Genomic DNA, 17,792 nt, shown 5'->3' with positions numbered 1-17,792 from the left:
CGCGGCGGTTGCCATTTTCCTGAGGCTGGCGGAGAAAGCGAATATTGAGGTGAGGCATGTGGGATGAAGCCGTCTGAGTCTGATGGACACAACAATGCCTTCAGGTCCCGCGCTTTCGCATGGAGACCCTCAGATTGGTCATTGCATCGGTTTACAAGGGAGAATTCCTGGCGTCTCTAGATCTAACAGAAGCGTACTTGCACATCGGCAACAGGTCCAACCACCAGAATTTTCTGAGGTTCTCCGTCATGGGGGAGCGTTTTCAATTTTGTGCCCTGCCGTTTGGTCTGGCCACGGCGCCCAGGACCTTTACCAAAGTGATGATCGTGGTGGCAGCTTAGCTCTGGAGGGAAGGGCTGTATGTTCATCCTTATCTGGACGATTGGCTGATTCGAGCGAAATCAGAGCCTCTCTGCCGGTCGACGGTGCAACGGGTACTTCAACTGTTATGATCTCTCGGTTGGGTGATCAACCCTGCCAAGAGTTATTTGATTCCCTCTCAGTCGTTGGAGTTCCTAGGAGCCCTCTTCGACACACGTCAGGGGAGAGTTTTTCTAACAGGGGATTGCATCAGCAATCTACAGGAGCAAGTCCAGGATTTGTTATCCAAACGTCCTCCCAGAGTTTTCAATTATTTACGGGTCCTGGGGTCGATGGCTTCTACTCAGGAGTTAGTCCCATGGGCCTTTGCTCATATGAGACCTCTGCAATCAGCATTACTCTCCTGTTGGAATCCGGTGTCCGATCTATTTCACCTTCAGCTTCCTCTTACAGACTCTGCATGACTCAGTCTCGATGGGTGGCTTCTCGTGGACAACTTGAGCTGTGGGGTGCCCCTGGAGGTTCCCGAATGGACGGTGGTTACTACAAACGCCAGTCTCTCAGGCTGGGGAGCGATTTGTCAGGAGAAGTTGGTGCAGGGGCAGTGGTCGGTGGAGGAATCCTGGTAGTCGATCAATCTTTTGGAAACCAGAGCGGTATGCTTAGCGTTGCAGGTGCTCCTACCACTCCTACAGGGGAAGTCTGTCAGAGTTTTGTCCGACAATGTGGCTGTGGTGGCTTACATCAATCGCCAAGTAGGAACCAACAGCCAACCAGTCGCGATCGAAGCTCAACAGATGATAAGCTGGGTGGAGCAGCACCTGGTCAGGATTGCGGCCTCCCACATAGCCGGGGTCGACAACGTTCAGGCCGATTATCTCAGTCGCAACAGACTCGATCCCGGGGAATGGGAGCTCTCTCACGAGGCGTTCCAGATCATATGAGACAAGGGGTCCACTCCAAGTATGGACCTGATGGCAACGTTCCACAATGCCAAGGCTCCTCATTTCTTCAGTCGACCCAGGGAGCCAGGAGCCGAAGGGGTGGATGCCCTGGTTCTCGCCTGGCCAAGGAACATACTGCTGTATGTGTTTCTGCCGTGGCCCCTCATAGGCAAGGTGCTGAGACAAATAGAGGTTCACCCATCAGAGGTAATCCTGGTAGCTCCGAAGTGGCCGAGGCATCCCTGGTTTGCGGACCTGGTCAACCTGGTGGTAGAGATTCCCCTGAGGTTTCAGGAGCTTCCCAATCTTCTATGCCAGGGACCTGTTTGTATGGAAGAGGCGGATCGCTTTTGTCTCACGGCATGGCTTTTGAGAGGCAACGTCTGAAGAGAAAAGGATATTCGGACGCAGTAGTCACTACCCTCTTATGGTCACGGAAACCCTTGGTGTGTAGAACACAAAGTGAACCCCTTTGGGCTTTGGTGTCTGATATCTTATCCTTTTTACAGGCCGGCTTGTCTAAGGGCTTATCATACAGCTCTCTAACAGTGTAGTTGTCGGCCCTAGGTTGCTTCCGAGATAAAATTCAAGGGTAGCTTTAGCTGCACATCCAGACGTAGTGCATTTTCTCCAAGGGGTGAAACATTTGCGCCCTCTGGTACAGGATCCTTGTCCTTCATGGAGCCTCAATCTCATTCTCAGGTCACTGGGTGCGGAGCTCTTTGAGCTCTTGAAGAGGGCAACGTTAAAGGACCTTACTCTAAAGACAGTTTTCCTTGTGGCTATTTCCTCGGCTCGCTGGGTGTCGGAAATTCAGGCGTTATCCTGCAGGGAGCCCTTTTTGAGAATTATGGATTCGGGGGTCTCGTTACGGACGGTTCCCTCATTTTTCCTTAAGGTTGTGTCCTCGTTTCATCTCAGTCAGTGGAGCTCCCCTCATTTCCAGTTTTAGATTGCTCTGATCCTCAATGCAGAGACTCGCGAAAGCTGGATGTGTGTCGTGCTCTGTTACGCTATTTGGAGACTACTAATTCTTTTCGTGTGTCAGATCATCTGTTCGTCCTATGGAGTGGTCCCAGGAAAGGACATAAAGCGTCTAGGGCAACGATTGCTCCCTGGATGAAAGAGGCTATTGGTTCGGCGTACTTGTTACAGGGTCGTCCAAGTCCAGTTGGTCTGTGAGCATATTCTACCAGTTCACAGGCAGCATCGTGGGTGGAATGTCAGATACCGGTATCACCGCAAGAGATTTGTTGGGCGGCCACTTGGAAGTCCTTGCACACCTTTGCTAGACATTATCGTTTGGATGTCTAGGCCCCAGACTCTGGGGGTTTTGGTGCAGGTGTGATCCGAGCGGCTCTCTCGGGGTCCAATTAGGAGAGCTCTGGTACATCCCAGGAGTCTGGACTGATCCGGGTACGTACAGGGAAAGGAAAATTGGTTCTTACCTACGGATCCAGAGTCCGCCCTGGTTTATAGAAGGACTAGGGGGCATTCCATGAAGTTAGCAAGGAGCACATATAAGACTAATCGGAGAAAATTCTTTTTCACTCAACGCACAATAAAGCTCTGGAATTTGTTGCCAGAGGATGTGGTTAGTGCAGATAGTGTAGATGGGTTCAAAAAAGGTTTGGATAAGTTCTTGGAGGAGAAGTCCATTAACGGCTATTAATCAAATTTACTTAGAGAATAGCCACTGCTATTAATTGCATCAGTAGCATGGGATCTTCTTAGTGTTTGGGTAATTGCCAGGTTCTTGTGGCCTGGTTTGGCCTCTGTTGGAAACAGGATGCTGGGCTTGATGGACCCTTGGTCTGACCTAGCATGGCAATTTCTTATGTTCTTAAGGGTGTAGTTTAGAGTCTGCTCATTCCTGTACGTATTAATTGGTCCTGCAAAGTATTTTCTTATCTGTTTTACAGTTGTCACCAGTTCTGTTCCTATGTGAGGTTTGTGAGCAGGATAGTTAACATGGCGAGGTTTCTCTTCCCCCCAGTGTTTGAGGGGGGATATTAGTGGTTTATTCTACTCTTATAGTGTTCTGCTTTGATACAATGAAATATTGACAGACTGTGGGTGGCACCTCAGGGTATTGGGCAGAGTCAGTCAAAACTTTTCTGTCTCCATCTGCTGGTGGGGAGGCAAAACCCAGGAGTCTGGACTGATCCAAGGTACTACAGGAACGAAAATTAGCAGGTAAGAACTAATTTTACTTTTGGAGCCCTTGTGTATAGCAGAGAGATCCATCTATATTAAATATCTTGGTTATGATAATCTTGCCCCCAGTGTCCTTCTTGTACATAATTGTAGATTAATTGGCTCCCAATCTATCTCTTACAAGATACTGCTGCATTAATAAACTCCTGGCAGGAGGAAATCAGATTTGCTAGCTGAAAGAGGTCATCAGGGACAGGCTGATCCATTCCTGCTTTTATCCCCATTGCATTGCTAAGGAAAGCAGGACTACAAGAAGACAGATGTAATGGTGCAAAACCAGGATTGGCTCAGCCGGTCCCTGCTGGCCTGGAGTCATCTGGTAATTTGTAACGTATCATTAAAATCATCCATTGTACCTGAAGACTGGAGGGTGGTCAATCTAACCCCAATATTTAAAAGGGGCTCCAGGGCGATCTGGGAAACTGCAGACCAGTTAGCCTGACTTCAGGGCCAGGAAAAATAGTTAAAAGTGTTCAAAAGATCAAAATCACAGAATATATAGAAAGACATGGTTTAATGGAAAAAGTCAGCATGGCTTTACCCAAGGCAAATCTTGCCTCACAAATCTGCTTCACTTTTTTGAAGGGGTTAATAAACATGTAGATAAAGGTGAACCGGTAGATGTAGTGTGTTTGGATTTTCAGAAGGCGTTTGACAAAGTCCCTCATGAGAGGCTTCTACGAAAAGTAAAAAGTCATGGGATAGGTGGCGATGTCCTTTCGTGGGCTACAAACTGGTTAAAAGACAGGAAACAGAGAGTAGGATTAAATGGACAATTTTCTCAGTGGAAGGGAGTGGGCAGAGGAGTGCCTCAGGGATCTGTACTGGGACCTGTGCTTTTCAATATATTTATAAATGATCTGGAAAGGAATACGAGTGAAGTAATCACATTTGCAGGTGATACAAAATTATTCAATCACAAGCAGATTGTGATAAATTGCAGGAGGACCTTGTGAGTGAAAAATTGGGCATCCAAATGGCAGATGAAATTTAATGTGGATAAGTGCAAGGTGATGCATATAGGGAAAAATAACCCTTGCTGTAGTTACACGATGTTAAGTTCCATATTAGGAGCTACCACCCAGGAAAAAGATCTAGGCGTCATAGTGGATGATACATTGAAATCGTTGGCTCAATGTGCCTCAGCAGTCAAAAAAGTAAACAGAATGATAAGAATTATTAAGAAGGGAATGGTGAATAAAACAGAAAATGTCATAATGCCTCTGTATGTTGATATTATACCTTGAGTACTGTATACAGTTCTGGTCACCGCATCTCAAAAAAGATATAGTTACACTGGAGAAGGAACAGAGAAGGGCAACCAAAAATAATAAAGTGGATGGAACAGCTCCCCTATGAGGAAAGGCTAAAGAGGTTAGGGCTGCTCAGCTTGAAGAAGAGACGACTGAGGGGGGATATGATAGAGGTCTTTAAAATCATGAGAAGTCTAGAATGGGTAAATGTGAATCGGTTATTTACTCTTTCGGATAATAGACTAGATGGACTCCATGAAGTTAGCATGTGGCACATTTAAAACTATTCTGAGAAAGTTCTTTTTCACTCAACGCACAATTAAACTCTGGAATTTGTTGCCAGGGGATGTGGTTACTGCAGGTAGTGTAACTGGGTTTAATAAAGGTTTGGATAAGTTCTTGGAGGAGAAGTCCATTACTTGATATTAATCAAGTTGACTTAGAAAATATTCACTGCTATTACTGGCATCAGTAGCATGGGATAGACTTAGTTTTTGGGTACTTGCCAGGTACTTGTAGCCAGGATTGGCCTCTGTTGGAAACAGGATGCTGGGCTTGATGGACCCTTGGTCTGACCCAGTATGGCAATTTCTTATGTTCTTATGTACATCCTTATGCCTCATGTTTCTTCTTTGACACTATTAGGAGCACATTTCTACATTCTTGTTGAATGGGTACCAGACCTTAGAAGACTTCAAGGAGCTGAGTGTGACTCACCTGAATGAACTGAACATTATCGATCCACAGGAACGAGCCAAGCTTCTCACTGCAGCTGAACTACTGCTGGATTATGACAGTAAGAGCCAAACCAATCCCCTTCCTTCTCTGCGTGTGAGGCCCTAAATGGGACCCTAGAAAAGTCCCCAGTGCACAAAGCCAAATTTCATTTCAGAAAAGGAGTCAGATTGTCCAGTCAGACAAGCAATATGAGCCAGCCCATGGATTATGGGTTAGTACTCTGCAATGCCAAGCTGCAGGCCTCGCTTTAGTTTCTGGCATAGATGCCAGCTTAGATTAGTGGGGTAAAGAAATGCTGTAGAAGGCTGAGCTAAGTACTACTGTCATAGTTGGTTAGGTGGTTAAGGAGCAGCATTGCAAATAGATCTCTGGCGTGCTCTGTCCTGCTTTTTTGTCACTGCAGTTCTTAGGAGTCTATGAGATAGGATGTTTAAAGGAAGAGAGAGCAGTAGAGGCCAAACCCATTGGCTCTCTTTGGAGAACTGACAGCGCTGTATCGCAAGAGCTCTTTACAAAAGCAGAATGATAGAAACTGAAGCCACCTTAGAACGTTTGATCATTGGGACCATAGAAGGTTGTGGGGGTGACAGTGCATAATAATATAAGGAAAGCACATAGACAGAGAGACAAAGGTAGGTTATGTGGCTTATTCAGTTTGGTGCTGGAAAGAAGCTCAGAACTCATGGGAATTTGCAACTCTGTGGCCTAGTAATTATTGCACTACTTGCAGGCCTCAAAATGCAAGCCCTGGGGATTTTTTATGCTCCTTTCAAACAACCAGACAATCCAGCAAACTCAAGAGCTGCCAGTGTTTTTGAAAGGGCAAAAATGAGGGAAGTACCCTAATCTCACCCAGTTGGAGGAATCTTATGAGTAATGGAGTAGAAAAATGGTAAAGTTTTCATCCTGTAACACCCCCCTCCCCACCTTCTGAGCTGAAGAAAAGAGTATTAGCTCTTGAAATATATTAAGTAGTCCAATAAAAATGTTATCACCATATATATTGTTTGTTTTTGATTTAATTTAACTTATATTTCTGTCCATTTAAGTGGACTAATACAGCCTAACACATACTTTCTCCTAGGACGACAGGATGTTAGTTCTCACAGATTGCGTGACATCAGCAGATGGAGCCTGGCATGGAAAACCTTTGTCAAAGTTTCTAGAAGCTTTGACTGGCACATTGAGCATCCGTGCATCCATGTGAGGTCCCCCTTCTGTCTCTTTTTCTGCAGTGTAGTTGCCTCACGGTTCTTGGAGCTTTGCTTCTTTCTTGTTTTTTGTGTAAAAATCGAATAATTTTCCCATCCCATCGTCGGGTCCCCCCTCGCGGTCAGTGCCTCCTCAGCATGGTAGGTTAAAAAAAAATAAATTTTTTTTTCCTGATTTTTTTTGCAGTTGATTCCCAACATCCTGCTTCCCGGTGGCTGCCAGTCATCGACCGCGTGTCGATGATTTTTCATGGCATTGTCTGGCTTTCGTTGGTGACCCCAGTGCCCGTGGACCATGCCCATCACGGATCCGCATGATCTTCTGCCTGGGGGCCTCACACAAAGTCCGAATGTGTCAGCTGCGTGGCCAGATGACCCCCAAGGGCCGTCACATGCACCTTGATGAGATGGAAAAGGTTTTCAGTTCTAAAACATCTGCTTTATCCACACCCGTGTCAAAGTCATCAACACCGGAGAGCTGAGGGGAGCCTCTCGATATGCTCTCTCTTGCTAATCCTCCTACTGCATCTTCGAAAGAGTGAGGGAACTGTGACTGGTCCTCCATGATCTCACCGGTTTCCAGGACATCGGGATCTTCCACTTCCTTGGCACCGGGGAAGGACCGGTCCATGCACCATGGGAAATCCCGCAAGCATTGACACCAGTCGCCTTCGGCTCATGGCTCCACTTCTGGGGCGGTACCGGCAGCTGCCATACTGCTCAGAGGACCCATTCTCCGATATACCCAGGAGTCCAAGGCGTTCCCCACCAGTATCAATGCCGGGCACCGTGCCTCCTCAGAGAACCGAAGAAGCACCGGTGATGCCTCGTCCCCCTCCCTCAGTCCTGACCTCACCGGACTTTCAGGAGGAGTTGGACTGCAGGGTGCAGACCGCAGTGCTCAGAGTTCTGCAGAGCGTTGAACCACCACCGATCCCTATGCCAGTACTGGAGCCTCCGCTGTCTATTCTGGCACCTCTGCTCGAGCGTCTGGATGTTATTGGCACCCTACCGATGCAACCGGTGCCCAAGGAACCTTCACTTCCCCAGTAGCCACTGATGCCCCTTCAGGAGAGATCCCTATCATTGGATCCTCCAAGGAGGAAGACGTGGCCGGTGCTGCATTTCCAAGGCTTTGCCCAGGCCCTCTGGCCTCCCGGTTCCCCCATTGCTAGGGGGACCGTCAATTCCTTCGGTGCCTTTGAAACCTTCGGAGCCCAGGGCTAGGCCTCTTCACAGGCCTCACTCGGACAAGCCCCATGATGGCCTTAGTGAAGAAGAAGGACTTATGACCCATGGGAGATGGTTCCTCGGAGTCTTCGTCCAAGTTTTCGGATGACCCCCTTTCTGAGCCTTCCCCACCGGAGGAAAAGCATTGGTTCCCCCCCTAAGAGGATCTCTCCTTTGTGGGGTTCATCAAGGCCATGGCCAAGGCTATTCCTTTCCAACTCCTTACGGAGGAGGATGCGCGACATAAGATGCTGGAAGTATTCCAATTTGTTGACACTCCTAAGAAAATCGTGGCATTTCTCATCCATGACATCTTTAAGGATCTTCTCCTTCAGATGTGGGAACACCCGATCTCCATCCCTTGTTAATAGGAAGGCGGGCGCCACCTATTTGGTACAACAGGCCTTGGGATTCGAGAGGCGTCATCTCCCTCACCAGTCAGTGGTCGTGGAGTCTGCCCTCAAGAAGGCCAAGCACTCCTGCATCCTTGCCTCAGCCCCTCAGGGGCAAGAGCATAGGGAGCTAGATGCCATGGGTAGGAAGGTCTTTCAGGACGCTATGCTCATCACCTGGATCGCCGCCTACCAGTTGTATATGACCCAATACAACCGGAACCAGAGTACTTCATTCTTCACAAAGAGGCTTACTAGATTTTTCATCGCCAAAATTCACCAAACTCAGTACTACTCATGAATGCGCTTTCTCCGTTGCAGTACCAACTCTATGCGACTCATTTCCAATTGAAATCAGACTTTGTGACTCATTTCTTCAATTCAGAAAACTCATTAAGATCTTTTTATTTAATTTAGCCTATGGTTAAATTTACATATAGCATTTTACCTGATTTATTTATTTAAAAGCTTTTTTATACAGTCATTCATAGTTATATCACAACGGTGTACAGGTATGTTTATATCAGTAGGATATTCACAAACTCAAATATACAATAATTAAATAACCTTAAAACATCTAAAAACAAGTCAGATAATATAAAACTTAAGTCTTATTAAAATAATTGTAAGAGTTAGCAGCAAAACATTTGTTTAAAACATCTAAAAATACAATTGCATTGAATAAACTTAAATCGTATTAATAATTATTCTGTAGGTTGGCAGCAAAAGCTCGCTTGAAGAGCCACGTCTTCAGTCCCTTTTTAAAATTCTTAAAATTTGATTCAAGCCGTAGCTCAGGTGGTAAAGTGTTCCATTATTATTCATATTAATTGTACATATTTTTTAAGTTACTGTTCTTATTTATTTATATACTTATTTTGTTTTTATATACAACACATTTTGATTTTAAATGCTTGTTTTTTTGTATTGTTCTTGATTTAACTTGTGTATGTTTGTTTTTTTATTCACCACCTAGGCCTTTTTAGTGTTAGGCGGTTTATAAATGCAATAAATATAAATGTAAATGAAACCTGTGGAAACAGGACCAGGACCTCACAGAGAGCCTTCCACAACAGCAACAGGAGTCACTCTCTGCCATTATGCTGCAGGGTCTGGAGGCTGGCAAACACGAGATAAGATCCACCTACTTGTTTGAGATAATGGTCTGAGTAGCCGCCGTGGGCATCGGGGCCCTTAGAATGGCCTGGCTCCGGGCCTCTGTCCAGAGGTGCAGGAGAAGCTGGCTGACCTCCCATGCACAGGTAACAAACGTTTTGGGGAAAAGGTCAGAGATGCAGTAGCTCAGTTGAAGGAACACCACAAAACCCTCCAACAGCTCTCCGCTAGTGCTTCAGACAGCAAAAATATTATCCCCCGCCTCTCAGACTCGCACATCCCGTACCAGCTCCAGAGCTCGTTCCAGTCAGTAGCGTGCACCTAGGCCCCAGCCGGTTCCCCAACAGGCCCCGGCTATGGGCTTTTGACTGGCGGCGAGGGAGCACGGGTCAGCAGGTCATACCTCTAGCCCTGGATCCTCCAGTGGGAGGCAGACTTCTTTATTTTGCCCATCACTGGTGAACCATCACTTTGGTCCAGTGAGTCCTCACCATAGTTTGTCAGGCATAGCGTCTCAGTTTCAGAAGGATTCCAGAGAACTCTCCCCCATTCCATCATGGGGTTAGTCCACCCAGCAGGCCATACTTCGGACAGAGTTATCCGCCCTTTTCACGGCAGGAGTGGTAGAGCCCGTTCCTCACCCTCAGCAGGGCAGGGGGTTCTATTCAAGGTATTTCCTCATATCAAAGAGGACTGGGGGTTTGCGCTCCATTCTTGACCTCAGGGCATTGAACAAATTTCTCACAAGAGAAAAGTTCAAGATGTTTTCTCTGGGCACTCTTATTCCCCTCCTCAAAAGAGGAGACTGGCTCGGCTCCCTGGATCTCAAGGACACTTACGCCCACATTATAGAAACATAGAAATGACGGCAGAAGAAGACCGAACAGCCCATCCAGTCTGCCCAGCAAGCTACGCACTTTATCCTTTTTTTTTTTTTTTTTCATCTTTTACTCTCTCCCACCTGTTACTATTGGCTTCCAGTACCCTCCAGCCCTAATTCCCCTCCACCCCACCACCAATGTAGAGAGCAGCGCCGGATCTGCATCCAAGTGAACATCCAGCTCAATTAGGGGTAGCAACCGCTGCAATAAGCAGGCCACACCCCTGCCCCATACTCTTACCCACCCCTGGTTTTTTTGGTTTTTTTTTTGAAGATGGCAGCCCTCCATCCTTCCGCTCCGTGAAGGTGGAACACCAACCACTGGCCATCTTCCCCAGGCACAGAAAGTATCTGCACTTCGTAGTGGGGAAGGCTCACTACCAGTACAGGGTACTGTCTTTTGGTTTGCCCTCAGCCCCTTAGGCCTTCACCAAGTGCCTGGTAGTGGTAGCCACGCATCTCAGATGCCATACGGTGCATGTCTTCCCGTCCCTAGATAACTGGTTAGTCAAAAGCGACTTATGCACGGGGACAATGGACGCTTTAACCCCGACAATGCAGATGCTGCAATTCTTGGGTTTTGTTATCAACTACCAAAAATCTCACCTCTGCCCGTTTCCCAGGCTGGACTTCATAGGAGCCAAGCTAGACACTGTGCAGGTGAAAGTGTTCTTGCCACAAAACCGGGCCCGTGCCCTAGTTTCGTTGGTGATTTTTGTGCGCAGCAGTCGGAATGTAAGTGCCCGCCTTCTGCTTCACTTGTTGGGCCACATGGCGGCCTTGGTCCATGTTACTCCGCTAGCCCATCTTTTCCTGCGCAGAGTGCAATAGACATTACATCCCAATGACAGCAGTCATCCCAGGACCTCGAGGTTCGTGTCTCCATCACAACACCTCTGAGGATCTCTCTGTCCTGGTGGAAGAATCTCTCCAATTTGGAGCAGGGGATCACCTTCCAAGCCACCCTGCCCCAAGTAGTCCTTACTACCGATGCCTCTCCTAAGGGCTGGGGAGCCCATGTGGATAGCCTCCACACACAAGATCACTGGACTGCTCAGGAAGCTCTCTGCAAGATAAACTTCCTAGAGCTTCAGGTGACTCGTTACTCCCTCTGGGCATTCCAGGACTGGTTGTCACACAAGGAAGTCCTGTTTCGGACAGGCAACCAAGTCACAATGTGCTATATCAACAAACAGGGAGGCACAGGGTCGTTCCTTCTCCGTCAGGAGGCGGTGCAGCTCTGGGCCTGAGCCCTGTCGCAGGGGATGTCACTGCGGGCAACATACCTGCCACTCTTTTCAGCCACATGAATGGTCCCTGAATCTGACTGTGGCAGCCCAGATTTTCCACCGGAGGGGAACCCCAGATGTGGACCTTTTCGCTTCTCCATACAACTGCAAGGAGAGAAATCTTTGCTCCCTGTTCACACGGGATGGTCATCCAGCCTCCACCTTCTCCTTTCACTGGAGGAAGGGCCTCCATATGCATATCCTCCTCTCCTGCTCCTCTTAAAGACTCTTCTAAAACTTTAACAGGACCAGGGGATCATGATACTCGTGGCGCCCTACTGGCCCCGGCAGGTCTGGTTCCCTCTTCTTCGGGATCGTCAATCAGGGATCTTATCAGACTGGGGACTGCGCCCGATCTGATCACTCAGAACCAGGGCGCATTGCAGCATCTGAACATCAGGGCATTGGCCTTGATGGCGTGGATGTTGAGTGCCTAGTCTTCAGCCCCTGCACCTCTCAGAAAATGTCTCCCAGGTGCTGGTGGCTTCTAGAAAGCCTTCTACCAGGAAGTCTTACAGATTGAAATGGAAGAGGTTCTCCACCTGGTGTGAGGGGCATGGCTTAGATCCATTCACATGCCCCTCCCCAAGTTTTTGGACTATTTGTGGCACCTTTCTGAGTCTGGGCCATGGCAGCGTTGGTAGCCCACCTGCGGGAGGATCCCATCGCTGAAATTTGACAGGCAGTGACGAGGAGTTCCCTACATGCATTCGCTGCCCACTACTGCTTGGACAAGGATGGTCAACAGGATAGTTCCTTCAGCTAATCCATCCTCCACAATCTCTTCCAGGTTTAGACCCAACTCTTACTATCTAAGGCCCTTGTTTGGAACCAGGCCATCTCCCTGCTGACCAACAGCACCACAGTTGTTGTTGTGCCCATTGGCATCTTGTTCAGTGACTGTTGGTCTTAGTTGTGGCCAGGAGCAGCCTGGAGCTTGGTGTGAGGACTACCATCCTGCTTGTCCTAGGAGAATGCAGTTGCTTAGCTGTAACAGGTATTCTCCGAGGACAGCAGGATATTAGTCCTCAGGAAAACCCACCCGCCACCCCGTGGAGTTGGGTCATCATGTGTTTGTTATTTTTTTTTGCTCGTATTTTTGCTATGTTATGAGACTAAAGGGGGACATCACGTGGATGCGAGGATAATGGCATGCTCAGTGTGCCTGTCAAAGCTTCTGGAAACTTTGACAAAAGTTTTACGTGCCAGGCTCCATCTGATGATGTCACTCATCTGTGAGGACTAACATCCTGCTGTCCTAGGAGAACACTTGTTACAGGTAAGCAACTGCATTCTATGAGACTTCTACACATGACGAATGAATCACAAAAAGTAGCTGCTCCTTTGTTCTGTGCAAGCTGTTGCTTGTGAAAATAATTGAAAACATATAAATGAAGAGTTAAAAAAAAAGTAGCTCCATTGTACTAAAGCAGAAATTTAGGGAGTGAATTTAAGTAACAAATCAATTTTAATTCCAAGGATTGTAACAACTTTTTCAATTGAAAGTTAGATTCAGACATAGCAGGGAAAGGAAGGATCTACATATCAACCTTATGTTTTTTTTCCCGTTAACAATATTAAAGATCACATTGTACAACAACAAATTAAAACGCCGTCCCTATAGGGACACAACATTTCTTAGACAGACACTATACAAAGCATTTTCCAAAAACCTAGCCGACATATTCTGAGCAAATGAATACATATTGAGTTCACAGTAGAAACGAAAGTTATTTAACAATAGCTAAATAGAAAGCAAATACAATACATTGAAATGTAGCAATTCTCCAGTAGTAGCCTCCTCATTAATCCTGCAACAAGCAATGTGATTAAATGTTGGAATGTTGTCCCTCTGAGCATTCTTCACCATCCATCTCACATAGGATGTTCAAATTTTCTCAAATTTGATGACCAGATTGTGGTTATATGCATATATTTTCTCCATAGGATGTAAAAATTCATTTTCCCAATAAAAACAGGGAAAGTCAGAACTTGTGCCAATCTCCAATACCTAGTTAGAAGATTTCTAGACACCGCTGTGGACTGTTGTACAAATCTCTGTTGATTATGATCACCCACCGAGATCGGCACATTGAGTAGAGCATTTAAAGGTTGCAACATAAATGAAAGTATATCATTCAACCAACCCAATATTTTCTGCCAGAATGCCTGAATTTGGGGGCATTCCCACCACATATGACAATACAAGCCTATCCCTTCCAGCCCATCTTTAGTTATAGGATAGAAGCGATGAATGCTAACTGGGGTATGGTACCATAGATGGAGGTTTAAGAGGGGGATCTCTGTTTAACAAGATATCAATTTTAGATAAAACTTTCCCCATTTTATTGGCACACCGGCACATAGATTCAAACATAGGTACTCCCTAATCCTCAGACTTTATCTAAAAATTCTGAACTGATGAGTGCCTCTTTACAGCCCAATATGGTAGGAACTACTGGGCAACAGAGAGCTCTAATAGAGCCTGGTTCCCATTTGTTAGGAGTTACTTCTCAGCCTAGAAGTTTTGGCTCCGAGCTTCTTGATCCCCAGAACGTGTCCCTAGCTGATGTTTGGACAGTGCTTATAAATATGGAGAAATCATTATCTTTCTTAATATCCCAGTTCGGTAAATTTTCTAGTGAAATTAAGAATACTCTTGAAGACCATGGAACATGTTTAAATAATTTAGAAGTTACCTCTAGATCTACAACATCTCAAATTGTCTTTACAGTCATCTAGAACTTCCTTTACAAAGGACAGTTTAATGTCACAAAAACAACTGGAAAATGAGATCCGAATAAGGAATCTTTGTTTTCTAAATTTCCCTGTCTCAAGGTTATAATCTGCTACTGAATTGTTTAAAATATATATTGGTGAAATATTATCTATTTTTTCAGTGAAAGAAATGGCTGTATGAAAAATGTATTATATTCCTCTGTTTAGGACTAGGTTGGAAGGACGGGAAGACATCCTTCCAACCTAGGTGACCAACAGCACCACAGTTGTTGTTATGCCCAGTGGCATCTTGTTCAGTGACTGTTGGTCTTAATTATTCTTTTGATACATAACCAGACATTTTGCAGGGGAGATAGTCCTAATTTGACCTCCTTTTTAAGAACATAAGAACATGCCATGCTGGGTCAGACCAAGGGTCCATCAAGCCCAGCATCCTGTTTCCAACAGAGGCCAAACCAGGCCACAAGAACCTGGCAATGGTTTTTGGAGGCTTCTATTGATGATATTCCCACCAGGGCTACACTCTTGGTATCTTTTTGCAGTGAGCAAGACAAAAATTTGGTGTTTCAGAAATATTTTAAAAATAAAGATTTTTTTTCCTGTGGTCAAAAAATTCTAGTATTTCCCTCAATATCCATTTGAGGAGGAAATCATTTTTGCAGTTAAAACCAAGAGTTCTATCCCTGGGGACAGTATTTCTTTTTTAATTCCCCTGCAAATGTCTGGTTATGTATCAAAAGAATAAGTTAATATTTCAAGATCCCACCCATCTTGAGGCATTCCTTGTGGATAAGGAGACTTGATGTGTAATAACGTGAAATGTGTGAGGGAGATAAGGTTTTTTTTTTCTTTTTTAATTCTCTCCTTATGCTGTATTTGTTACAGATTTTTCTTTTGGTACCTTTTTAGGTTTTCTTTTTTGGCCTCCCATAATATTTGAGGACTTGTCTATTGGAATATTATATTTGGTAAATATGGGCAATGTGTTAATTATGCTTTAGATTCCAATATGTTTGCTTTATGGATACTATCAATGTATTTTGTTAAAATCCAATAAAATTTAAATTAAAAAAAAAAAAACCAAAAAAACCCCATGGGTACCCCCTGTTGCAAGTTAGCAATAATACTTGAATCTTGCAAGAAGTGCCTGACTTGAGAATAAGCATAAATCACCTCTTGTGGGAGGTCATAAATTCATTACAAGTCAGTAAAATCTAACAAGCCTTGAGGCCCCCATAGGCGTTCAAACTTGGTTGTCCCCTTCTGCTTCCAAGGCTGGAACAGGGCAGAGTCCATGCTGGGGACAAAAGGACATATTGTTATATAATGAGGAAGTATAATGGTAAATTCTGTCGCCTATCAAAGTGGTCCTCCAGGTTTTCCAGAGCTGTAGCGTAGAGGCCACTGAGGGAGGTACTAGTCCCAAGGCTCTCCACATCTGCCTGGGCTGCCACCACATCGCGTGCAGTGGCATTGGACCAACCAGTGATTGTTCTAGGCTAACCCAGGATGCTGGGGAGATAGTTTTGTGCCAGTCTATAGTGCGTCACAGACGGACGGCTTCATAGTACCATATGAGGTTGGGGGATGCCCAGGCCCCCCTGCCCTCTAGAGAGATAAGGAATGCGTTGGGCGATTCTAAGTGGTTTCCCCTGCCAAATGAAACCCATTATTCGCTTTTGCCAGCTCTTGATGTGATAAATAGGGATTGAAATAGGAAGGGTTTGGAAAAGGAATAGAATTCTAGGCAGCACATTCATTTGAATTGATGCTATCCTGCCTAAAGGAAATATGGTACCAATTCCATTCCTCTAGCTCTTTATAGATTTTTGCTAACAAGAGAGGATAATTTAGTTGGAAGAGGCCTTGGGTATTACCTATATATATCACCAGATATATAATCTTGTGATTGGGCCATTTGAATGGATATAAAGATAGTAGTAATGCTGCCTGAGGTTCACTGACCGTGAAATTTAGAATTTCCGTCTTATCCCGGTTTATAGTAAAATCGGAAACTGTTCTGAAGTTGGTCATTTCTGCCACTGTTGCTTGAACTGAAGAGACTGGGTTAGTTAAAGTAAATAAAATGTCAGCAAATAGTGACATTTTAGAGGAAAATGTCCCTACAGTAACTCCCGCAATGTCCTTGTTGGCCCTCATCTCATAGGCAAACAGCTCTAAAAATATAGCGAAGAGGAGGGGTGAAAGGGGACATCCCTGTCTTGTTCCCCATTCTACCATGAAGAGGTCTGAATAGCTCCCATTAACTTTTATACACGCCCAAGGCAAGTCATAGAGTTTGTTAAGCCAATGAATAAAAGTTTGACCAAACTGGATTTTTTCTAATGTTTTGAATAAAAATGGCCAGTGAACAAGATCAAACGTCTTTTCGGCATCAACTGAGAGCAATAAGAAGGGGTCCCCTTTTTTCCGTATCCACCATATCAGATCTATGATTTTTCGTACATTGTCTGTGACCATATGGCCAGTGACAAAGCCAGCTTGATCTGGGTGGATAATGAAAGGTATAATTGCATTTAATCAGTTGACTTAAAAATGTTTGCAAAACTTTTAGCAAATATTTATTAAAAATATAGGGCGGTACAAGCCACAGACCATTGGGGCTTGGCTATGAAGATAATACCAGCAATATTAGAATTAGGTGAAAAAGAGTAAGTACTGCAGAGTGAATTAAACATTTTTGTAAGAATAGGGACAAATTGTATAGGAAATCTTTGGTAGAATCTGGCTGTGTATCCATCTAGGCCAGGAGACTTTCCAGCCTTAAGACTTTGAATAGCATATTGCACTTCCATAGGAGTAATTTTTTTTCCAATAGTGAACATTGCTGTTCGAAGAGAGCTGGAAGAGTCACACTGTTCAAATAAACATCAATCTCAACTGAGCGAATAGATGGATTTTTGCTATATAACTAGGCATAAAATTCTAAGAATTGGTACCTAATATCTTGGTTGGTGTTGTGAGTGTTTAGTGGACTCTTGGGCCGGCCTGGCGTAGACTGGGAAAGGTGGACCGCTGTCTCTGTGGAGAGAGGTGCAGGCCGGGAGGCAGACACTGGACCAGGTGAAGGAGGAGGCCTTCACCCTGGAAACCTGTACTCCCCAGGAGGGGCCTGCGGGAGTCGGGCTGCTGGGACTGAGGAGAACAAGGAGAAGGTCTTCACCCTGGGAGCCGAGACTCCCCCGGGAGGAGCCCGTAGGAGCCCGGCCGCTGGGACTTAGGCAAGCGGGGACGCAGGGATGATGATCCGGGATCGAGGCAGACACCAGGCTGGAACTGAAGCAGGATACTGAGACAGGGACCAGGCTGGTACTGAAGCAGGATACTGAGGCTGGAACTGAAGCAGGATACTGAGGCTGGAACCTGGCTGGAACGGAAGCAGGATACTGAGGCATGGAACATGGCTGGTAACTGAAGCAGGATACTGAGGCTGGAACCTAG

At 45.6% G+C, this 17,792-nt stretch overlaps 1 protein-coding gene across 2 annotated transcripts in view; it reads left to right on the top strand.

The window, feature by feature from the left end:
* The window catches only part of SASH3 (SAM and SH3 domain containing 3), a 71,371-nt gene that overhangs the window by 43,294 nt on the left and 10,285 nt on the right, over positions 1 to 17,792 (top strand). For both annotated transcript variants that reach the window (XM_029607418.1, XM_029607417.1), the window contains exon 7: positions 5,381 to 5,531. In XM_029607418.1, the coding sequence (XP_029463278.1) occupies positions 5,381 to 5,531 (151 nt within the window). The remainder of the gene's footprint in view (positions 1 to 5,380; positions 5,532 to 17,792) is intronic.

Source organism: Rhinatrema bivittatum, chromosome 6 (assembly GCF_901001135.1).
Source record: "Rhinatrema bivittatum chromosome 6, aRhiBiv1.1, whole genome shotgun sequence".
Taxonomy (NCBI): Eukaryota; Metazoa; Chordata; class Amphibia; order Gymnophiona; family Rhinatrematidae; genus Rhinatrema; species Rhinatrema bivittatum.
The sequence above is the reverse complement of the archived record's forward strand: the minus strand, read 5'-3'. Positions and strand labels throughout refer to the sequence as shown.